Below are 25,071 nucleotides of genomic sequence, written 5' to 3' on the forward strand. Positions count from 1 at the left end.
TAATACATCTTATATTATCTTACTATTAAGCTTTCCCACAAGTTCAGTGTATACTCTCAGAAACCTCCAGGTACATACAGTAGATCTCGAGTACACTACAGGGACTTATATGTAAGCAGAAGGTCAAGGATAGTCCTTTGCTGGCATGACAGTATACCATTTTTTTTCAACTGTATAGAAAAGTGTAGTCTCGTTTTTTGTCATTGCAGCCTATGGACAGAGAAGCACTCAGTATGCATTAAGTCTCTTGCTCAAGAGTTTAACATCAGGATTTTATCCATATTTTTTGTGCTGTAAATTTTTTGACCTGAATAGTGTTTCATAGGTCCATAGAGTCCTTACATTTAAAGGAAATTTCCCAATAGGATCAAGCCTTCAAAGCCGTCTATATGTACATGTAGGTCATATGAAGCTGAATAAAATGATACCTTGATATCTGTGGTATGTAAATGAGCTGTAACTAACAGAACGGTAGAGCTGGACTTCATACAAACACACTAGCAGCTGCAGCTCTCACAGCTCTGCTACTAACCCTGTCTGACTGTGTAATAGAAGAAGCTGCAGCACTGAGAAGAACCTGCAGATGTGTCAGGTATAATCACACACAGCCCCTGCAGTGAGATCAGGAGAGCAGAGAGCGACCATTACACATGGAAATGTAGGTCATAGGAAGCTGAATAAAATGATACTTTGACATCTGCGATCTGATGGCTTATTCCAGAAAAACATGGATTCTGTGGAAAAAAATATTGGATCACAGATATCAAAGTATAATTTTATTAAGCATCCTATGACCTACATGCCCATATAGACGGCTTAGGAGGCATGATCCTACTGACAGTTTCTCTCTGAGAAGATCAATATAACGAAGTCTGTGGCCTCCAGCCACATCCGCGCATATGTGGGACAACTATGACCAGCTCTACCCTCGCCTACTGTATTCTCACCCATCCCTTGTAGATTGTGAGCCTTCGCGGGCAGGGTCCTCTCTCCTCCTGTACCAGTTATGACTTGTATTTTTTAAGATTATTGTACTTGTTTTTATTATGTATACCCCTCCTTACATGTAAAGAGCCATGGAATAAATGGCACTATAACAATAAATAATAATAATAATAATAATAATAATAATAATAATAATAACTATTCTCTTAACTATGCACTATGACTCCAAAAGACTCCACATTTTAAACAAGACAGCAGGATGACATGGTTGGACACCTACTGGTCATACATATACCATCTATAGGATAGCTGGTACATGTTATTTGTAGGATATGCCTTTCATTATATTTTAAACTCAATAGTAAAATATTTTTCAATCTCTTATTAAAAGGATAAATTAGAAATGGCTGTAAATATTGGAATAATTTTGAGGAAACAGAAGTTATATCTATATATAAGCAGCTGTTTTTACATGAAAGTTTTGATTATATGAAGTAATAATAAGGTAAATGTGAATAAAGTTACTTGTTACTTCAATAACTAACATGTAGCTAAATACCTTAGGACCTGGACCACCAGGGAATCCGGCATTACCTGGGGGACCTGGAGGACCCTACAGGAAAGCATACAAAATATTACAAGACAGCACATTAGATGTAACAAAAATATTTTATTAATTTAATATTTTAATATTTTACCAAGTCAATATTTATTAAATGTGATAAATGAAATAAAATCTATGAAATTAATATAAAAAATCACATAATGCTCTTACTGACTGTCCAGAAGCTCCAGGACCTCCATCATTACCACGTGCACCCTAAAATGAAAATAAAAAAATTACCTGGTTTGTTGATTTATCTTCAGAGTAAGCAACAAGAGAAAATAATGGGAAAAAAACAATGCATTAGCTGAAGGGGTGACACCATATCTTTTGCTGTTCCTGTCTCTTAAATTCATAGGATCACTTCATAAAATAACAGGACAGTATTATTCATAAGGATGACAAGGCTGAAGCCTGGGGGCCTCACAAGGACATCAGTTCTGTTTTTACTCAGGATCTTTTGCCTGCACTGTGCTCCAGTAGTTAGAGGCACTTTGTGCCATAGCAATAGATGTACATACTGTATATATTGATCACCCAGTGACAACTGCATATACTTGACCATTAAATAAAGTTACTCTTGTTCATTTTGTTAAGGAAGTAGGAGACTTGTGGGAAAATGGTAACATTGACTATACTTTATCAATACCTAACAACACTTTCACTGTTTCTTTTTGATTTCTTATTGTAGTTCAGTATTCTTATTTCTAATTTTCTATTTGTGCATAACTTACACATGTCCTCATAGGACATATACATTATATTTTTATTTCACCTCTTATATTCTTTTCTTTGTTTCATATTAATTAAGTTGGGCAAATAATTTGGTGGATCTTGAGGCTTTGGTAGCGGAGGAACACATTGATGTGGATGGTTTTGCTGAGACATGGTTGGACTTTTCATATGATTGGCTTCTAAATATGGAGAAATATGGGAGAAGTATAGATGCATATCAGGAGCGATGTGAAAGTGAGTGTGACAATAGGGGAAGAAGATTGTAGAGAAGGTTAGCAATTTCCCTTGGTGACGTTAGAGGATGTAATGTCCAAAAATGGAAACTAGTAAAATGATGCAGCAATTAGTAATAAATTCACAGTAGATTATAGTAATATACATGTTTGTTTAGTATATTTACTTGCTACTTACTGCGATGACAGGCAAGGATTGATGGTGAACTTGTCTGTTGGGGAGAACTGCTGGTGTGGAAATATTCTGGATCTCGATGAGAGATTTAAAGATGGCTGGCTACAAACGTAAAGGTTCGTTGTGCTGGGAATATATTGGAACCACAGTGTATTGCAGGCAAAAAATACCTATGAATTAATGATACTTACTGATTGATATATCTGGTGATAGTAAGCGGTTAATCTGGCGTTGGCTTGTGTGCTGGGTTGATGCTCTTAGTCCATCATTAAGTGATTGGCTGTATTAAGCCAGGTATCTATGGAGCCGACTTGGTATAGCTTCTAAATGGTATGAGGATAATACCGTCAGGGGATCTTATACTGGCGTCCCGTAATGTTGTATGTCTGAAAACCACTTACTTGAGTATTAGCGGTGGTGCTGGAAGCAAACGCTGAGGATGCGACGAGGATGAGGGGCAGGGCTGACGTGACGTCACTTTGAAGGAAGGACGGGTGTGCGGGTTGGACACTTTCCTACGAGTTTCAAAGGGTGACTCCCCTCTTCATCAGGGCTAGGTCCATCCCTGCTGCTGCCTCCCTTATATATCAGCCTGCCAGTAGAGTGCATCACCTGAATCAAGTCTCAGACAATCTAATCTAATAGATCCAAAAGTACTTTCCCTAGGGTTTCTAATGGACAAGCATTATAGTACGCTTGTTTGTGATATCCAGCTGATTGGATTATTTTAAATGGTGTGGTCTGCGTTATAGGGGGCATGAATGTGGATTCAATATGTGTTTTCTAATCTGCAGTACCAGTCATAGGTGTAATTAAAAGATCCAGCGGTTGCTTCCAGCTGGGACATACGACATTACGGGACGCCAGTATAGGATCCCCTGACGGTATTATCCTCATACCATTTAGAAGCTATACCAAGTCAGCTCCATAGATACCTGGCTTAAAACAGCCAATCACTTAATGATGGACTAAGAGCATCAACCCAGCACACAAACCAACGCCAGATTAACCGCTTACTATCACCAGATATATTAATCAGTAAGTACCATTAATTCATAGGTATTTTTTGCCTGCAATACACTGTGGTTCCAATATATTCCCAGCACATCGAACCTTTACGTTTGTAGCCAGCCCTCTTTAAATCTCTCATCGAGATCCAGAATATTTCCACACCAGCAGTTCTCCCCAACAGACAAGTTCACCATCAATCCTTGCCTGTCATCGTAGTAAGTAGCAAGTAGCAAGCATATACTAAACAAACACGTATATTACTATAGTCTACTGTGAATATATTACTAATTGCTGCATCATTTTACTAGTTTCCATTTTTGGACATTACATCCTCTCATGTCACCAAGGGAAATTGCTAACCTTCTCCACTACAAGAGTAAGTACACTCCACTTTTTTGTCCTTTTAGACCAATTGGTACAACAGTAGCGCGGTGAATATTATTTTATTTTATTTTCCTCTCGATTTAATGCACTAACAGGGTCAGACACAGCACCTGTTATTCACCAGCAGCAGCTGTACACCTTTTTGTCCTCCCCTAGTGGTCAGCGCCAGTGTCTTGTAGTTTGATTTAAGTTAGATACATGTGGGTGGAACTACATAGCGAGGTAAACACTGAAAATGAAATTTTTATGTATTCTATAATTCCTCAACATCACTGAGAAGTTGGAGGGACTTCTGCATAATCAGATGGAGTGGGCTATACAGGCTGGTAAAGTAGTGATTACTGGATATTTTAACCAGGTATTGATGATTCTGCTTCAATGACATAGGGGAGAAAATTCCTCTACTTTTTGCAGAATGATTTTATGGGTCAGTTTATAGAAGACACAACAACAGGTGATGGTCTGCTGGACCTGGTCATTTCTAACAATATAATCACACAATCATGTCCAATAATATTTATACCATACCATACCGTCTAGTCTAAATTTGCGCTGTCTAAGAATTAGAGATTATCTTTGAAATACTTAGCATAGTAATAAGCTCATTGTGAAAAGGCTTTTATCGTTGATGGTGAATGCTAGGATGACCCATCAATGAATATTTGGTTTGGTCACAATGGCAAACAATGTAATTGCAATAATAATATTTGTTTTCAAATAATTTTATTTGTGTTATAAAATGTGCGCTATTTTGATGTGCAGAGAAAAATTAGAAGGGCCACTGTAGTCCACTAGAAAATGCATCACCTTCGTGATCAAGTCAAATTTTACAAATCTGACCACTATCACTTTATGAGGTAATAACTCTGGAACGCTCAAAACACATCCCACTGGTTTTGAGAATGTTTTTTTTTCAACAAATATTGTACTTCAGGATAGTGGTAAAATTTCTTCAATGTGACTTGTGTTTATTGGAGAAAAAAATGGAAACTTGGCTAATTTTTTTTCAATTTTGCATTTTATGAACTTAAATCAGAGAGTTATGTCCCACAAATTAGTTTATAAATAACATTTGCCACATGGGTCAAACAGCACCAATGGTTGTTTCGAGCACCTTTATTACTGGAGTAATAGGTGGACTATATTTACTGACCCACTTTTGTTTTTTACTGCTGCTAATCGATTAACTCTATATACAATGAAAAGATATGATATGACACGCATATGCACTCCACCAACCAGAATGAGTATTAGTCCAGTGAAAAATGAATGCTGGTGCGCATTTGTGTTCTAGTGCAGTTGGCGTTGGATGCTGGTAGTGATGTAAGCTCCCACGAGGCAGAAATGACAGGTACCTGCATGCGCGTCAGCCGCCTGAGTCCTTCCTCGGATCCGGAAACCATTATGGTAACCTCATTATAAATTGAGGCCCCCGCACCCCATACTCACCCATCACCTTCTATTGCATACTCCTATCTTGGGTCCCCTGATGAGCCTTGACAAAGGGAGGGGACGAAATGCATAGGGATTAGGGACAGTTGACCCTGACGACAATCAGGTAAGTGATCCACTGAGATCTTTTCCAAAATGACTTTCTTTTCTGTCTATGATTGATGACGGAGCACACATGCACCTTGCCTAATGCTGTATAGCATACCAATTGCATTGATAGGGCACGTATGCACCTTTATCAAATAGATGTGACATACCAGATTTTGATATGCAAACACATGCACTTTATCTAATTTTATGTGGCATATCTAAAACATGGGGTTGACTATTTTGAGGGAATTCTACTAGGACCCAGTGAACTATCAAACACCCTCCTTAGCAACGTGGACCTCTGGATTCTCTTTGTGACTCTTTTTGTTTGCATATCTACTTCAAGTAGAAAAGACTGCTACTTACAGACTCACTGCAGTCTACAGCTTCCCCCACAGCCACAGACAAGCAGAATGATAGACAGTGAGATATATGTTGTGTGTATGTGGTTAAGTATTATGACACTATATTAGGGGCATGAAGCGACTCTGAGGGACTGCCGATGTTGAGTGGGGGCGCCATATCGAATTTTAGGGTGCCAACCTCCAAAGTCAGGTAGAACAACAGATTAAAAGGCATCAATTAGGGTCATTTGAGGTTACTTGCAATAAATATCTTCTTTACTGTACAAAAATATTGCATAGAAGGTGTTTTTTTTAACTAATTTTTTGGAATAGACACTCTTAATTATATTAATTAAAAGTTAATGTTTAAAAGGTTTTTTGTTCATGCTGGTTTATTCTCTAAGCATTTACCCATTCAATACTGGTTGTTGTCACCTAAAAACTGCACCACTATAAGGGCTCAAAACCACATTCAAGAAGTTTATTAACACATCAGGTGCTTCAAAGGAATTTTTTAAATGTGGAAAGAAAAAATGACCATTTAAATTTTTGTCACAAAAATGTTACTTTAGATCCAATTTTTTTCTTATTTTCGCAAGTTTAAAAGGAAAAAAATGGACCACAAAATTTGTTGTGCAATTTCCGCTGAGCATGATGATACTCAATATGTGGGGGAAAACTACTGTTTAGGCACATGGCAGGGCTCAGAAGGGAAGGAGCGCCATTTGACTTTTTAAATGTAAAATTTGCTGGAATAATTAGCAGATGCCATGTTGCGTTTGGAGAGCCCCAGATGTACCTAAACAATGGAAACTGCCCACAAATGACAACATTTTGGAAACTAGACCCCTGAGGGAACATATCTAGAAGAGTGACCACCTTGAAACCCCAGATTCTTCACAAAAGTTTATAACGTTGAGCCCTGAAAATAAAATAAAACACGTTTTCCCCACAAAAATTTTTCTTAACTCCAAATTTTGCAATTTCATAAAGAAAGAAGGAGAAGTTGTCCATACAATTTGTTTTGCAATTTCTCCTGAGTATGCCGATAACACATAGCTGGGCTTTGAAAGGAAGGAACTCTATGTGACTTTTTTATTGCAAAATTTGGTGGAATAATTAGCGGATGTCATGTCCCGTTTGGAGAGCCCCTGATGTGCCTAAACAGGGGAAACCCCCAACAAGTGACACCACTTTGGAAACTAGAACTCTCAGGAAACTTATGTAGATGTGTGGTGAGCACCTTGAGTCGCTAGATGTTTCACAAAGATTTTTAACATTGAGCTGTGAAAATAAAAAGAAAATATCTAATTTTTCCCATAGAAATGTTTTTAGGCCCAAATTTTTCTTTTTCATATGGGTAACAGGAGAAATTGCACCATAAAATTTGTTGTGCAATTTCTCCTGAGTACAACAATACATTACTTACTATGTGGAAGAAAACTACTGTTTGATGCTAACAGAAGGACTTGGAAGGGAAGAGCACCATTTGACTTTTTGAATGTAAACTTTCCTAAAATAATTAGCGGACGCCATGTTGCGTTTGGAATGCCACGATGTGTTTAAACAGTGGAAACTGCCCACAACTGGCACCACTCAGGAAACTTATCTAGATGTGTGGGGAGCAGCAACTTGAATTCCCAGGTGCTTCCCAGAAGTTTACCACTTTAAGCGGTTAAGCATTTTTTTTCCCCCAAATATTGTAGTTTCACAAGGGACAAATGAGTGCTGTTGGAGGAAATAGCGCAAAAATAGGGTCTTATCTGAGATATAATCGGTTGATACAATTAAATTGTACTCACCAGATGTAGCTAAAATAAAGATGTAGCTAAAATAAAGCTTTGAGAGAATTCGCTGCAGAAGATCCACAGGTTCAGTAGAGACCGGTCGTTAAATGGAAGTAATGGGAGAACGTGTGGTTTTGTTCTGCGCTGCTGAATCACTGAAAGTCCGAACGTATTAGTAAATGTGGTTTTTATTCAATAAAAATTATAAATAAAAACCACATTTACTAATACATTCAGACTTTCAGTGATTCAGCAGTGCAGAACAAAACCACACTTTCTTCCATTACTTCAATTTCTCAAGGGTAATATGAGAAATTACACAAAACAATTTGTTGTGCAACTTCTTCTGAGTGTGCTAGTACCCTACATGTGGGGGAAAACTGCTGTTTGGGCACACAGCAGTGCTTGGAAGAAAAAGCGCCATTTGACTTTTTGATTGCAAAATGGAATAATTTGCAAATGCCATGTCACATTTGGAGAGTCCCTGATCTGCCTAAACAGTGGAACCTCCCCACAAGTGAAACCATTTTGGAAAGTAGACCCCTCAGCGAATCTATCTAGATGTGTGGTGAGCACATTGAACCCCCAGGTGTTTCAGAGAAGTTTATAACATTGAGCCTTGAAAATGAAAAAATGACATTTCTATTAAAAAAAAATTATTTTATCCCCAATTTTTTTTATTTTCACATGGACAGCAGGAGAATATCGACCCCAACATTTGCTATGCAAGCTCTCCTGAGTACGCAGATACTCCATATGTGAGGGTAAACTACTGTATGGGATAATAGCAGCGCTCAGAAAAGGAGTGACATTTTGATGGAATGGTCTGGCGGTGTAATGTCTTATTTCGAGAGCCCCTGATGTGCCTAAAAAGTGTAAAACCCCACAAGTGACACCATTATGGAACCTAGACCCCTCACGTAATGTATCTAGATGTGTGGTGAGCACCATGAATCCCCAGCTGCTTCGCATAAATGTATAACGTAGAGCCATAAAAATAACAAAATCACATTTTTCTCATTAAAATGTTATTTTGCAAAAAAAAAAAGTATTTCTACAAGGATAGCAGGAGTACAATGTCTACTGTTTACTGAGTATGCTGATAACCCATTTGAGGTCAAAAACTACTTTTGAGGCACAGTGCAAAGCTCAGAAGGAAAGAAGTGCAATATTGGGGTTAACATTTTGCTGCACTGGTTTGAGGGTACCATGTCACATTGGCAGAGCCCCAGAGGTGCCAGAACAGCAGAACTCACCATAAGAGACTCCATTTAACACACTACACCTATAAATGAATTCATCTAGTGGTGCAATGATCATATTGTCACCAAATGTGGGTCACAGAATGTTATACCATTGGGCAATGGAGACAAAAATAATTACATTTTTACCACCAAAATATTGTATAGCCCCAGATTTTATATTTTCACACTGGGAAATGGGTAAAAATGGCACCAAAATGTGTACCACAATTTCTGCTGAATTTAGAAATATGTGGTTGTACAGTACTGCTTAGCCATTCAGCAATACTTGGAAGGGACGTAGCGATTTTGGCAAATAGAGCTCCATTCCTGCCGAGTCTCGCCATATGGCTAAACAGCACTGTCATACAGGAGGCATCCTGGAGCGCATAATTTTCTATAATAGTCCATATACAGTGTCCCTAAATGCTAGAAGAGCAGAATTCCCCCTTAAGTGACCCTATTTTGGAAATTATATCCTTTCGGGAATTTATCGACAGATGTCGTGACAATTTTGATTCCATGGCTGTTTTCCAGAAACAAGTGGCATTGGATATTGCTAAGTGAAAATTGCAAACTACCATTGTAGTGACCAGTACATTGTAGTGACTGGTACGTTGTAGTGCCCGTTTATTGTGCCCAGCTCACACAACCAAAAATTAGGCAGGCTCCCATCGCTAAAGAAATGCCAAATATGTGGACAATGCGGCTTAGGCAGAGCAAGGCTCCGAAGGGAGGAAGGCATTTGGATTTGGGGGCACAGAATTTGTTGAATTTGTTTTGGGATGAGAGTGCCATTTAGCTTTTCCAGAGGCTTTCTGCTACCAGTAATGTGGAAACCCTCTATATTTCCATTAAAGGGAATCTGTCACCTCATTTTTAGCATATAAGCTGCGGCTACCGCCATTTGGGGCTTATCTACAGCATTCTGTAATGCTGTAGATAAGCCCCGAATGTAACCTGAAAGATAAGAAAAACAAGTTAGATTATACTCACCCAGGGGCGGTCCAGAGCAGTCCGGGTTCAATGGGCATCGCAGTCTGGGTCCGTTGCCTCCCTTTTTCATGCGATGACATCCTCTTCCTTGCTTCTGTCGTGACTCATGCGCAGGCGTAATTCTCTGCCATGTTGAGAGCAGATCGAATTACTGCAGTGCGCAGGTGCCTGGAAAGCTCAGAGAGGCCCAGCGCCTGCGCACTGCAGTACTTTAGTCTGCCCTCGACAGGGCAAATCAGTACGCCTGTGCAGGAACCGCAACACGAAGCAAGGAGGATGACGACATCATATAAAGATGGCAGGCACCGGACCCGGACCTGCGACGCCCATCGGACCCAGACCACACCAAACCAGCCCTGGGTGAGAATAATCTAGCTTGTTTCTCTTATCTTTCAGGTTACATAGGGGGCTTATTTACAGCATTACAGAATGCTGTAGATAAGCCCCAAATGGCGGTGGCCGCAGCTTATATGCGAAAAATGAGGTGACAGATTCCCTTTAAGAGATGATGAACTTGAGTGGGGACCTCCTTTTTTTGTTGACTGAGCTGAAGCTTTTATTGGGAACATTTTACATAACATTTTGGATCACATTTATCCAGCATTCTTCGCTGACATCTTCGTACTTACATCGGAGTTTCCCTTTAAATCTCCGACTGAGTAATGTAGTTCAGATAAAATCCCTGAGGAATCCATTCACTATAATGAGGCAGCAAAGTTACACTAGACTCTGTTTGGCCTCTGTTCAGCTGTGTACATTTTTCAGAGGTGCACAAAACTGTGGCCGATGGCACTTTTATGCACTCTTAATAAAAAGACAGATACTGACATATCACAGGTCAGACTGCATCCACGATGCCTCCATCTGCCTCATTATAGGGAATCTTCTGCCGGGGGTTCCAACTAAATCATGTATTTCAGAGATTTACACGGAAACCTCAGAGTAAGTGATCAGCCTAGAGCACAGGATAAATGTGAGCTGAGCATTACTGCGATCTTTAGGAGGCAGATTGAACAATTCATCAGCAGGTGAAGAAGTGGTTTATTTTTTACGTCGCTTCTCGTGGGGTATAAGTAATTAGATTACCTTATTCTTCAGGTAGGTGCGATTACAGCAAAACTAGATTTATATCAAGCTTTTTTTGTTTGGCTGCTGTCACACACTGAAAGATGCTTTTTTTTCTTCAAAAACTAGCTTTTGCATCACCATATTTTGAAAGCTGTAACTTTTCTATATTTCTGCTGACAAAGTCTTGTGATGGCTTGTTATATTGTGGGACAAGTTTATGTGTTTATTTTTTACCATTTTCAGGCTCATGACATTTTTTGATCGATCGCTATTCTGATTTTTGGGAGGCAGAATAAACAAAAACCAACAAGGAATAATCAGGATTTTTTTCGTTGTTATCTTTATACCGTTCTGCATATTGTAAAATTGATAAGACAGCTTTATTCTTTGGGTCAGTACAATTACAACATTTAATTATTTTTATATACATTATTATTTTGTGATATTTTTTTTTTTTTTACATTTTTACAACTTTTTTCATTTTTTTTAACTTATTTACTTAGTCCCACTATGCTACTTTCACTTTCTGCAGTCTGATCACAATTAAAAGGCATAGCAATGGAGGAGCAGTGCAGGAGCCTTATAACCTGTCATTGCTGCATATACAAGTTAGTAAGATCATGTACTGTGCACGGTCTAACTAGTTTCCTAGTGCCTGGTGACCTGGATGTCATAATGACGACTTCAGGTTACTATTTCAACGATCAGGCCCCCCGCGATGACGTCACGGGGAGCCGATCCAAGGGCAGAGGAGCTTTTTCCCTCTCCCTGCTGGTTAAATGCTGCGATCGCAGCATTTACGGTGTCTAAGAGCCGGGTATCCGCTGTTGGAATCAGCTGACACATGGACGCATGCACAACTTTTATGTGAGCAAAATCGCCATGACGTATCCATACGTCCAAGGTCGTTAACTACTAGGCACATGGACGTATGGATACATCTAAGGTCGTAAAAGGGTTAATGGGAAAACTCATTTAAATATGGCTCAGATATGCCTCAAATTACTTACAACTGGTCCAGGTGATCCAGGACGGCCTCTCTCACCAGCTTGTCCTCTTGGTCCCTAAAAAAATAAAATAATAATAATTGTAGTAGTAATGAAAACACAAATTACGGTATATTTTCTATAGTATGATGGGGACCCGACATATGATACTAGTATCTAATTTGTCTAGAAGGGGTTAAAGAAGTTTATAAACGTAGGACTAAGTCAAAGATTATATAGAAATGGTGGCAGAATGAGAACTTATCGTATTTAGAGAGGTCATAGGGCTCTTTAGTCGTGTTGTGCTGTGTTAAAGTCATTTTCAAAGGATTCAAAATGGAAGGTTAGGTCCTTTGATCTAAAAGCAATTAAATAGAACCTGTCATGTCCCCAAACACTAATAATCTGCAAATAAGATTAATCTGCAGGCTAACAGTATTCTAAAGCTGCACTGAAAGCCCAGCTACAGGAGCAAATGATCTTTATTCCTCTCAGCAACCTACAGCATTCAGACATAGAGGTCGGCACACTAAGTACACAGTGAGCTGTAATAAGTTATAACACCTTGACTTGAGAGCCATGCATTGTGATGGTGCAGAGCTCACTGTCAGTCTGTGCCAGGGCAAGAGCACAGCTCCTCTCCCAATGCACCTGTAATAGCGTGCAGGTACTGAGTATGTCACCACGGAACAGGCAAACCAACAGTTGAGGGGTTTAATAACAGGAATTAGGTTCTCCTCGCAGGGAGGAAGCAATGGAAAATTACTAGCAATAAAACAATGCAAAAATACGGGAGTTAAACAATAAAACAGAATTAAGCAGGATTTCTTGAGAAAAGAACACTTATCAGTTTCATGAGGACTTGCTTGAAGGGTCGTCTTCTCCAACGTAGGCGCCGAGAAACAGCGGCACTTGTCGTCCCTCTGGGGTCTGTGAGCAGAGTAGTCTCTGAGAGCCTGCTGCCTGGGGTTTCGGGAGTTAATGTGGTATACACAGGCTTTGAGTCTTTAACCTTTATAGCACAGCCAGGAAATCAGGGCTCCGCACGGTTGTCTCTGTACCAGGAAAACAAGGGGCTCTGTACTGTTAAGTCTCTGTACCAGGAAAACAGGGGCTCTGCACTGTTAAGTCTCTGTACCAGGAGTCAGGGGCCAGGGTGTAGTAGTCTCTCAACGGGTCTCAAAGCGCCCCCCCCAAAGTCACAGCAGAGTCCGCTTTAAGTACTCACTGGATGCAGTCTTTCTGGGCAGTCTCTTTCTCTCTCTCTTCTGGAGCGCAGCTGCACCTGGCTCTGCACGCTGCTCTGCAAGCTGCTCTCTCTCCTGCATCCGTCCTTTTCCCGCTCTCTGGCTGCTTCCCTCCTGTCCCAGTCCACAAGTCTCTCCCCTAGGGAACCTGCGGCACAGCTCAAAGGTTCCGGGCACAGAGCCGAGAAGGTAACCGCCCCCAGACTCTTCTGGTGCTTTTAACTCCTTACATTCCCCCCCTCTTTCTGCTCGCCATTCCACGGGCGAGATCTTCAGGAGCTCCTGTTGGCAATCTTCTAGTCCTTGCACAATCTGCTGCCAGATGAACTCATCCTGATTGTAGCGAACAGGGGGTACACCAGCCGTTGAACGTTCAGAGCGTCTAAAACCAGCAGGGGCGGTGGTGTCAGCTGCTGTGGGAGGAGTCGAGGCTTCCTCCGGTACGTTGGTAGAATCTGGCACCAGTCCTGTTCCTGGGTTCACTGGAGGAGATTCGAAGTCTTCCTCATCTTCCACATCTACATTGATCACTGGCGCAGCCGGTGGGGGTGCTGGAGCCAATTGGACTGACTCAGGATCTCGAGACAAACATGGACGCAACATATTCCTGTGCAGCGTGCGGGTGGGAGTCCCTTCTTCCGTTTCGGGCTGGACCTCATAAACGGGACCCCCGTTGCCGAGCCGCCGCTTCACTCGGTACGGCCTTTTCTCCCATCGGTACTCCAGTTTGTTGTGTGGGCGCTTTTCCCTCACTAAGACTCGGTCTCCAGGCCACAGGGCTGTCCCCTTTTTAGGAGCTACCTGGGGATGCTCCAATTCTTGTAGCCGGTCCTGCACTAGACGTTGAATTGTCCGCAGCCGACGACGATGTTCTTGAACCCAGGAGTACACCCCCGTCCGTGGGTAGTCCTCCTCGGGTTCCAGCACCAGCTCTGCCAGTCCCTTCCCGGGTCGGCCAAATAACAGAGAGTAGGGGGTGAATCCGATAGTGCTGTGTTTACGATTGTTATATGCCCACACCAATTCAGGGACGGACTCAGTCCACTTCGCCTTCTGGTCCTCCTCAAGAGTCCTCAGCATTTGAATCAGAGTGCGGTTAAATCTTTCACAAGCCCCATTCCCCTGTGGATGATAAGGGGTGGTCCGGGACTTATCAATTTTGTACAGCTGGTGCAGCTCCTCCATCACTCTTCCGAGGAAGCAGGCCCCTTGATCAGAATGGATGCGCTTGGGACACCCATACACCTGAATGAAGTGTTTGCAGATTGCGTGAGCCGCAGACTCGGCAGTTTGGTCCCGCTTGGGCGTCACTACGGCAAATTTAGTAAAGTGGTCTATCATCACTAAACAATGCTCATAACCTTGATGTGCTGGTCCAATTGTCAAGTAATCTATTGCCAGTAGGTCCATGGGGCCAGAAGACCTCACCGTCTCTGTGGGAGCTCTTTGTTCTGGTGGTTTGACCAGCTCACAACTTCTGCATTGCCGACATACTTTATCCACAGTGTTCCTTAAGTGGGGGTGATAAAATAGGCGCTGTAACCACTGGAAAGTCTTTTCTGGCCCAAAGTTGCTCCTTTCTCATGTGCTTCCTTAGCCACCTGGTCTATCATGGATGAGGGAATCACTGTCTGCCATACAAGACTGAGTTCTGTTTGCAGGAATACCTTCCGGTACAGGATACCATCCCGCAACTCGAGCCTCTCCCACTGGCGTAGCATCTTCAGTACTTCAGGTGACATGGACCTTCTCTCACGTCGATTGGGCATTTGTTCAGACACGACCCACCTTCTCAACTGAGCTAGCTCCGGATCCTCCTGTTGTACTCGGACCCACTCATCGCGGGGCTGCTCCAGCAAATTCACACAGGCCTCTTCCTGTTCAATTTCCCGCGCCGCTGCCACCGTCCTGGCAGTCTTTCCAAAACCTGGAACCTCTACATCTTCCAGTTCTTCATCCTGGCTGGGTGCTGGTTTGCGATAGTTTACTCGGGAGAGGGCATCCGCATGTACATTCTCAGCTCCTCTTTTATATGAAATTCTGTATCGGAACTTGGCCATTCGGGCTACCCAACGTTGTTCTAGGGCGCCTAGCTTGGCATTCTCGAGATGGGCCAATGGATTGTTATCGGTGCGTACATGAACTTCTGAGCCAGCCAGATATTCCGCGAACTTCTCAGTCATTGCCCACACCAGCGCCAACATCTCCAGCTTGAATGAACTGTAATTTTCTGGATTCCTTTCTGAGTCATGCAGAGACCGACTGGCGTTTGCGATGACGCGCTCTTTCCCGTCCTGCATCTGCGACAGTACAGCCCCGAGGCCCTGCAGGCTCCCGTCAGTGTGCAAGATGAACGGTTGTGTGAAGTCAGCGTAGGCCAGCACGGGGGCCTCCGTCAATGCCTTCTTCAAAGCCAAGAATGCCTCTTCCTGATGCTTCCCCCACTGTATGTTCCTGTTTTTGGCGCAAGAGGGCACTCCTTTCAACAACTCCTGGAGTGGATTAGCAAGGCGGGTAAAGTCTTTTACAAAGCGTCTGAAGTATCCCGTGAGTCCCAGGAATGCACGCACATCTTTCACCATTTTTGGAGTTGGCCACTCTTGTACCGCAGCGATCTTCTCCTGGGAAGGCCTCACCCCTTCAGCGGAGACAACATGTCCCAAGTATTCAATCTCGGTACGGAAGAGGTGACATTTCTGGGGTTTCACTTTCAAGCCATACTTCTGTAGCCGACTCAGAACTTGCTCTAATCTCTGCAGATGCTCCTCAAAGGTGGGGGCAAAGACGATGATATCATCCAAGTAGATCAAAGTGGCTTCAAAGTTCAGGTCTCCCAGACATCTCTCCATGAGTCGCTGAAATGTTCCTGGGGCGTTTGCTAGGCCGAAGGGCATCCGGTCAAACTCATACAGTCCCATCGGAAGGATGAAGGCCGTCTTGGCTCGGTCTTGCTCCGACATGGGCACCTGCCAGTAGCCGCTGGCCAAGTCTAACGTGGATAAATATCTGGCATTCCCTAGTGCCGTCAGTGACTCCTCTATCCTGGGCAGTGGGTACGAGTCCCGCACTGTGCAAGCATTGAGCCGCCGATAGTCCACACAGAACCGCAGGGACCCGTCTTTCTTTCTCACCAAGACGATAGGGGCAGCCCACGGTCTCTGACTCTCACGTATAACTCCCTTCTTCAGCATGTGTGACAGCATTCCCTTCACCTCCTGGTACATCTGTGGAGGTATTCGGCGGTACCGTTCCCGGATTGGCGCCGCATCCCCGTGGGTATCTCGTGGGTAATGGCCGTGGTACGTCCAAAGTCATCTTCATCTTTGGCGAACGCATCCTGAAATTTCCCCAATACAGCTTCTACCTGAGGTACCTGCTGCGGAGTAAGTTCCGAGAGCTCCGCCCTCATGCGTTCCAGTATCTGGCGCCCTTCTTGCATTAACCTGGGGTCCGGAGCTGCCTCCGCCTTGACGGTCACCAGCCACGGATCTTCTGGCCTTGCTGTCAGCTGTACCGCCTCAGTGGGGACCAATTCGTCTGGAAGGCCCAGGACTTGAGCGACTTTGCTTCTAGGGGGCAAAGTTATATCTGTCTCCCCCAAATTGATGCAGCGCACAAGGACAGTTCCATCCCGCACGGTAGCCAGGGACCGTGCGACCAATATTCCTGACGGCAGCTGGTCGGCTCTGCTGGGCTCAATTTGGACTTTGACTCCCTCCAGCGGGATGCCAGCTCGTACAGGCAGGGGAAGCACTGTCTGCCCAGGGGGCAACACTCGATTGACTGAGGCGGGGATGACGACTTTGCCGAGTTCCTTTCCGTCGCTGTATGCTTCCCGGACCTGGGCGGTCCGTATCAGTTGTTGGAAGACCCTTCTCTGGGGAGTTTGGTCGCTCCATTGTTGTAGGAACTGTTCCGGGGACTCGTTGAAAACGAGGCTTCCGAGGTCTTTTAACACATTCATGCCCAGGGTCATGGTATGGTCTTTAGCTACCTCTCCATCCACCAATACCACTCCTCTCCTCCCGAGGTCTTTTCCGCAGACCTCTATGTTCATCCATACCACCCCTGCGACCGGGATGGGCAAGTGATTGGCCGCCATAAGTTTGATCACTGGACCCCATTCGGGCCGTAGCGCCTCTGTGAAGTGATGGCGGAAATATCTCTCAGGCATGGTGGTCACTTGTGAGCCGGTGTCTATCAAGCATCGCACTGCTCTTCCATTGATTTCTGCCCAGACCAGAGGGCACGTGGAAACAAGATTGTGGGGACTTTTACTCCTCCTCCTCTGTTCTTCACGCTCTGAGCGGCGCCCCTCAAGCCCAGAGCCACCTAGTTTAAAGGAGGATGCGGGGATGGTCGGCTCCGCCGGGGACACCATCGAGCAATGTGGCCGGACTCTCCACAAGTGTAGCATGTAAGAGGGCTTCTCCTCCTGGTAGTTTCACCCTCCCTTCGGGGGGCAGCTTCTCTGTCTCGCACCAGAGGGCCGGGCCCCTCTGCCAGAGTTCTTCTGGAGGCCGCCATTTCTTCACGGACCTGTCTAATCTCCATTCTCAGGTCCTCCACCCACTGGGGAATATTGCCTGCGGTGGTGGTTACCTCCCCGCTCTGCACCCTTCCTACCAACCCCGTCACTCCCTGTTCTTGTTCTCGCACACGCGCCTCACTGCCAACCTCAGAGAAAGTCATGTCTGGCTTTACTCGCATGCGCTCTCGCAGTGCCTGTTTCATCATTGTGTCACACAGTCCTGTCACTAGCTGATCTCTGAGCACCACATCAACTGACCCTACCCCTACACCGTCCTTTCATCTGACAGCAGTATAAAGCTCTTGTAGGGCGTTCATGAATTGGGTCACGGTCTCCCCCTCCCATTGTACCCGGTGAAACAGTCGCATGCGAAGTTCCCCTACGTCAGTGGGGTCCCCATGCGTTTCCTCAAGTATGCGCAGCACTTTGTCCAGGGTATCTCTCTCCCGGGGGGACCTATGCATGACAGAATCCCGCGCCTCCCCCTCCAGAGCCATCAATGCAATTTCTGCCTCCAGGGCTGGTGTCATGGGGTGCATCCGCATCATTCCCCGGATACGCTCTGTCCAACTCCACAACATTACATTGTTCCCAGTGAACCTTGGCAAATTATTCAACATGGCTCCCAGGGAAATGCTAGACCTGGGAACTTCCCCCGCTGCTTGGTCTGCCCTATCCGCACTACCGTGTGACATCCTGCCGACTACGCCAAATGTAATAGCGTGCAGGTACTGAGTATGTCACCACGGAACAGGCAAACCAACAGTTGAGGGGTTTAATAACAGGAATTAGGTTCTCCTCGCAGGGAGGAAAGCAATGGAAAATTATTAGCAATAAAACAATGCAAAAATACGGGAGTTAAACAATAAAACAGAATTAAGCAGGATTTCTTGAGAAAAGAACACTTATCAGTTTCATGAGGACTTGCTTGAAGGGTTGTCTTCTCCAACGTAGGCGCCGAGAAACAGCGGCACTTGTCATCCCTCTGGGGTCCGTGAGCAGAGTAGTCTCTGAGAGCCTGCTGCCTGGGGTTTCGGGAGTTAATGTGGTATACACAGGCTCTGAGTCTTTAACCTTTATAGCACAGCCAGAAAATCAGGGCTCCGCACGGTTGTCTCTGTACCAGGAAAACAAGGGGCTCTGCACTGTTAAGTCTCTGTACCAGGAAAACAGGGGCTCTGCACTGTTAAGTCTCTGTACCAGGAGTCAGGGGCCAGGGTGTAGTAGTCTCTCAACGGGTCTCAAAGCGCCCCCCCAAAGTCACAGCAGAGTCCGCTTTAAGTACTCACTGGATGCAGTCTTTCTGGGCAGTCTCTACAAGATGCAGTCTTTCTGGGCAGTCTCTTTCTCTCTCTCTTCTGGAGCGCAGCTGCACCCGGCTCTGCACGCTGCTCTGCAAGCTGCTCTCTCTCCTGCATCCGTCCTTTTCCCGCTCTCTGGCTGCTTCCCTCCTGTCCCAGTCCACAAGTCTCTCCCCTAGGGAACCTGCGGCACAGCTCAAAGGTTCCGGGCACAGAGCCGAGAAGGTAACCGCCCCCAGACTCTTCTGGTGCTTTTAATTCCTTACACACCGAGCAGTGACTGAAGCCTCGTTGCCTATGCCTCTGCTACTTGAGGCTGAGAGCTGCCGGGAGGAATATAGCCCATTTACTTGTTGTAGCCTAGCTTTCAGAATGGTGGCTATGCAGCCTTAGAACACTATTGCCCTGCAGATTAACCGCATATATACAAACTAATAGCATTTTAGGATATAACAAGTTCCTCTTACAGGAGGTATCACGGTTAATAAACTAATGTAAAATGGTCGCTATCAAATATTGTGATTAATTCACAGTTAGGCCGGGGTCACAATAGCGATGAATATAGATGAGTGCTGTGTGATAAAACATTGAATAGCACTCTGACCAGTATTCATCTATGGGGCAGCTCACATCACCGTTTTTTTCTCGGACGTTTTCAGTGTGCGAGTGAAATCACAGCATGCTGGGATTGTCACCCACACTTGGCTGAGTCTCGGCTCACACGCACCCATATAAGCCTATGGGTGCGAGTGAGACAGCGCACATCACTCGGATATCATCCGAGTGATGTGCGTTAAACGCTGACCTCGGCAATGGAGGAGATGGAGAAAGTCATTTCTCCGCCTCCTCCGCAGCTGTGCTCCGATCCTCTGTGCGAAAGGCTCGGAGCACAGGCTCATGACACTCGGCTCCCGCTCGCAGCAGAGCAGGAGCCGAGGGTTATAAAGATATCGCATCCGATGCTCTCGTATCAGATGCCACATGCTCATCTGACCCCGGCCTTAAAGGGAGTCTGTCAGCCCCAAATTAAACCACTTGTACAGGTATGTAAGGGGCTTAGCCCTTGAAAAAATCACACATCTTATTTCAGTCGTTTAGTTGCCAATAAAAAGATCAATTTATTTCATATGCAAATTATTTACCAAACTATTTACATCCTTGGAGTGGCAAAGTGCTTGGTGCTGTTACACCCCCTCAATTTGCATACTGAGCACTTTGTCACATCTTGATTGAAAGTGCTTAAAGGGAACCTGTCACCCCGGTTTTTCACTCGGAGATAAAAATACCGCTACTTGGGGCATGAGCTGTGCTTTACAAAAGTGTTTTTTTTCTACCCTGATTCCCCACCTAAGCTGCCGAAATTACTTACCAAAGTCGCCGTTTTCGCTTGTCAATCATGCTGGTCTGGTCTGATGGGCGTGGTGACAAAGCTTTTTCTTCCCCCAGATCTTGCTTAGGTTTCCGTTGGTGGCGTAGTGGTTTGCGACTGCGCAGGTGACGAAAAAGAGCGCTATCTGCGCTATATCCCTGGTGATCGGTGGGGGAAGCCGAGATGCGAACTCTGCTTCAGGAAAATGGCCACCGCGATCTCCATCTGCGCACGCGCGGCAGTCCGTGGCCATTTTCCTGAAGCCCCGGGCAGCAGAGCGCTCCAACTGCACACGCGCAGCCACAGGAAGATGGCCGCCCCCACCGATCACCAGGGATATAGCGCAGATCGCGCTCTTTTTGGGGGAAGAAACAGCTTTGTCACCACGCCCATCAGACCAGACCAGCATGATTGACAAGCGAAAACGGCGACTTTGGTAAGTAATTTCGGCAGCTTAGGTGGGGAATCAGGGTAGAAAAAAAAACACTTTTGTAAAGCACAGCTCATGCCCTATGTAGCGGTATTTTTATCTCCGAGTGAAAAACCGGGGTGACAGGTTCCCTTTAAATGAGAACTACATCAACCTAATCACCGGCTGTGCACCTCCACAATGACACAGCAGGAGTTCAGCTACTACAATGTGTGTATACCTCGCAACTTTTGTAGAACAGAAAGAGAGACAGATCATGCAAATTGTGGCCACACCCAATCCACGCCCATTTACCATTTTTTTCTCCCAGGCAGGAGGAGATGTCAGAGGGGCGCTGGCAGTGAGGACATTCAGTAGACACCTGAGACTGCAGTGTGTAGACCCAAAACCAGGACTGTCTGTAGTATGCAGGACAATAGGGACTAGAGATGATCAGATGGATTTACAGGACTCTGGGCCTGTGTCCACGACAGTGCTATTTGGAGGCTGGATGAGAGGCTGCGAATCTCTAACCTCGCGGCGTCCCCTCAACGGCTTTTGATTAGCTAGAGCTAGCGGGACATCATCTGTGCCTCTTGTTCATTTCTAATTGGGACCTCTGGATTACTTTTTGTTCCTTCATTCACAGTTGGAGCCCCAAGAACTTTCTCATCTTCATGTAGCTTTATTAAGTGACATCCAGCTTTTTTTGTGTCTGTAAGGCCGTGTTCACACATTGTATAAATACTGTGTTTTTTGTTTTATGCAGGATTCGCACCAAACTAAACAATAACAATCTTTTCCACCATAATTGATGCGTTTTTGGTGCAGATGTGAAGCTGAGCTTTTAATGTGTTTTTATAGTACAGAAAAGCTTTGATTTTGCACTTAATAAAGTTACTGCAGTTTTTTACATGCGCTTTTTTTAGGCTCACATAGAAGCATCTAGAGGGAAAAAAGCACCAAAACAACACAGTTCATTAGAATCCGTGGGCGAAAGATATAGACAAAATAAAGGGTGGAAAGGGTTAAGTATGAGGAGATGGAAGGAAAAATATGGTTTATTAAGGAAAATGGGAAAAAAGAAAAAATCAAGCTATAGAAAGAAAATGAAAAAGATTAGTATGTACAGTATGGGCAAGGGAAAGGTAGGAGGGGAAGTAAAGCAATGGGAAAGGTAAGGAAAGAAAAAGGAAATGAAGACCAGCAGTAAACAGGTGCAGACACAAGCAATAAGGGAAATACTGACTGTTACATCATGTAAAATTCTGTTTGTTGAATTCTAATAGCGGGCGCAGTTGTCACGAAATCACATCCACTTTGGACAGTTAAACACATCAGAATCATTGTGCAAAAAAAGAAGCAGAGAATACGCAGCATTTACACTACATTTGAACACGGTCTAAATTTCAACACAAAGTGGATGTGACTGTCTCCGCTTTCTATGGTCTAAAGACGCTGCTGTATTCTGCAGTTTTGGTGCATTTTTTCTCTATAGGTTTCTTCTAAAAAAAATGCATGAATAAAAAAACGAATGAAGAAAAAAAAATGCCATTGCATTTTTAAGCACAGAATCAAAGCTTTTCTGTACAACTAAAAAAAAAGCATTAAAGCAAGGCTTCATATCTTCCCCAGAATCGCATCAAATAAGGGGGAAATGCATAAAAGAAATGCAGCAAACATGCAATAATTGGAGAAGTTTGTAACTGTGTTGTCTGGTGCGAATGAAGGAGGTGGAATACAAGAAGAGTCTAGGGGTGGTTACCTTCTCTGCTCCGTGCCTGGAACCATTGAGCTGTGCTACAGGTTCCCCAGGGGGCAGACTTAGCAACCGGGACAGGAAGGAAGCCGGGCAGAGAGCGGGAAAGGCGCGCGCAAGTGGGAGAGCAGCGTGTGCAGCGGTCAGAGCAGGACGCAGCTGCGCTCCGGGGAGGAGAGAGGGCTCCTCACCAGAGGACAAATGCAGGGAGATTGCCCAGAAAGACTGCATATTGTGAGTGCATTCAAGCAGACTCTGCTGTGACTGAAGAGGGGCGCCTTGACACCCATGCAGAGACATTGGCAGTGTAGAGACTGTGACCCCTGGTACCCACGGTATCAGTGCAGAGACCTGATTCCTGTTAAGACACTTAATAGTAGATTGAGCATCGTTCTCCCAGGATAGGCTGTGCTGTTAAAGCTAAAGACTCAGAGCCGAGGGGACCCCGTTTGCCTAGCATTCCCTCTGTTTATCACATTAACTCCCGAAACCCCCAGGCTGCAGGTTCCTAGAGCCTACACAGCTCACAGATAAAAGAAGGACGACAAGTGCCGCTGTTTCTCAGTACCTACTTTGGAGAAGACGACCCTACAAGCAAGTCCTCATCAGACTGTGAGCTGTTTTCCCAAGAAAATTCCGTTTACTACTGCTATACTGCTTCCCATATATTTTGCACCATTATCTTTTCAGTTTATTTCCTACTGTTTTCTCCCTGCGAGTAGAATCTTACTCCTGTTAATAAATCCCCCTCAACAGTTGGTCTCTCTGTTCCGTGGTGACATACTCAACCCTGCACCCTATTACACGAACACCTGCAGAAGAGGTTTAAGAGAAAAAATATCAAACACGTTGGAGTTGTGAGTATAGAGCCGTGAGGAAAGCTATGACATGACAGGATGCAGAACTGAGCCCTCAAATCTGGACAGTCCCGCTGAATTCAGGACAGTTGGGAGCTCTGACTATGGGTCTTCTTGTCTGCAGTGCCGTGCCAATCAGCAGCCACTGACCGACGCAATCAAAGAGCGTGCACACTGACATTGTGTGAGCGGCACATGGCTACTCTCCTGCATTGTCAGTGTGCGCTCTTGTCAATGTCTCCCCCCTGCAGCTGCTTCTCAGTACGGTACTGCAGAAAGGAGCCAGCAATGAAGCCAGAAATAGCGCAATGTGATCGCAGGTGAGCTTTGCAGTGTCTGTGCGGAGGTGCAGAGCCGTTGGTTGAGTTCAGGCAGTTATCACACAATGTGTGTGCCAATCAAGCTTTGACAATGTGCTCCACATGCAAATTGTAGAGGCAAAATGATGCATCGGGCCCCTTCATTTTGGTGTGCAAAGGGTGCACTGGAGCCCCGTCTGAGCATACAAATAAATATCTTTTCTTGAAATTTAGTCACTAAAATCAATTCCTCTGGAATGATTAATTTGACAAACCTGCCAAAGAAGTTACATATCATTTTGGAGGTGACAAACCTTCCTTAAAGGGGTGATATAGAGGTTGAAGAGAAGTCTGGATAGTGTTCAGGCTGCTTAATAAATGGAGCTTGTTCTTGACACTAAACAGTGTAGGGAGGAGCAGCAGCGGGGTTAGAAGTTCTGTAAGAGTTGCGCTAATTTCTTCAATTGTCACCCCTGTGAGCAAAATGATATTCTTCTATCTTCCTATGTTATCTATGTGCCTCTGCCTTATTGATGGCCATGTTTTTTATATATTTGTTTACTGAACATTTTCCATTAAGTTTATGTTGATTTTATGTGCAAATTCCCTTTTTAGAGAGAAAGCAGACGTGAACTCTATATCGCCACCTGTTGGAAGAAGTGTTCTTACAAGTCACAATCAACCCTTTAATGAGTCCTCCAATTTGACATAGGGTAAAAAGATTTGATTTTTTGTGAGTTTATAAGATTCTTCAGAAGTTACTCTCTAGAATTATAACATTAAATTTGCGACGTTTAGCCTTAAGGTACCTTCACACTAAGCGACGCTGCAGCGATACAGACAACGATGCCGATCGCTGCAGCGTCGCTGTTTAGTCGTTGTGTGGTCACTGGAGAGCTGTCACACAGATAGCTCTCCAGGGACCAACGATGCCGAAGTCCCCTGGTAACCAGGGTAAACATTGGGTTACTAAGCGCAGGGCCGCAAATGTAAAAAAAAACCCCACATACTCACATTCCGGTGCCCGGCGTCCGCTTCCCTGCACTCCTCCTGCATCCTTTGTCAGCGCCGAACATCTCCGGCATCTCCCACAGAGCAGAGCGGTGACGTCACCGCTCTGCTTTACGGCCGGCACTTACTTACTCACTTTTTTTTACGTTTACGCTGGTAACCAGGGTAAACATCGGGTTACTAAGCGCGGCCCTGCACTTAGTAACCCGATGTTTACCCTGGTTACCAGTGAAGACA

General features: G+C 44.5%; 1 protein-coding gene across 1 annotated transcript in view; it reads right to left on the minus strand.

Annotated features, from left to right (window-relative positions):
- Positions 1-25,071, minus strand: part of COL3A1 (collagen type III alpha 1 chain) — a 255,502-nt gene that overhangs the window by 99,049 nt on the left and 131,382 nt on the right. The window contains exons 13-15 of the mRNA XM_077275669.1: positions 12,076-12,129; positions 1,721-1,765; positions 1,505-1,558 (exon numbers count right to left, since the gene is read on the minus strand). Coding sequence (XP_077131784.1) covers positions 1,505-1,558; positions 1,721-1,765; positions 12,076-12,129 — 153 coding nt within the window. The remainder of the gene's footprint in view (positions 1-1,504; positions 1,559-1,720; positions 1,766-12,075; positions 12,130-25,071) is intronic.

Source organism: Ranitomeya variabilis, chromosome 7 (assembly GCF_051348905.1).
Source record: "Ranitomeya variabilis isolate aRanVar5 chromosome 7, aRanVar5.hap1, whole genome shotgun sequence".
Classification (NCBI taxonomy): domain Eukaryota; kingdom Metazoa; phylum Chordata; class Amphibia; order Anura; family Dendrobatidae; genus Ranitomeya; species Ranitomeya variabilis.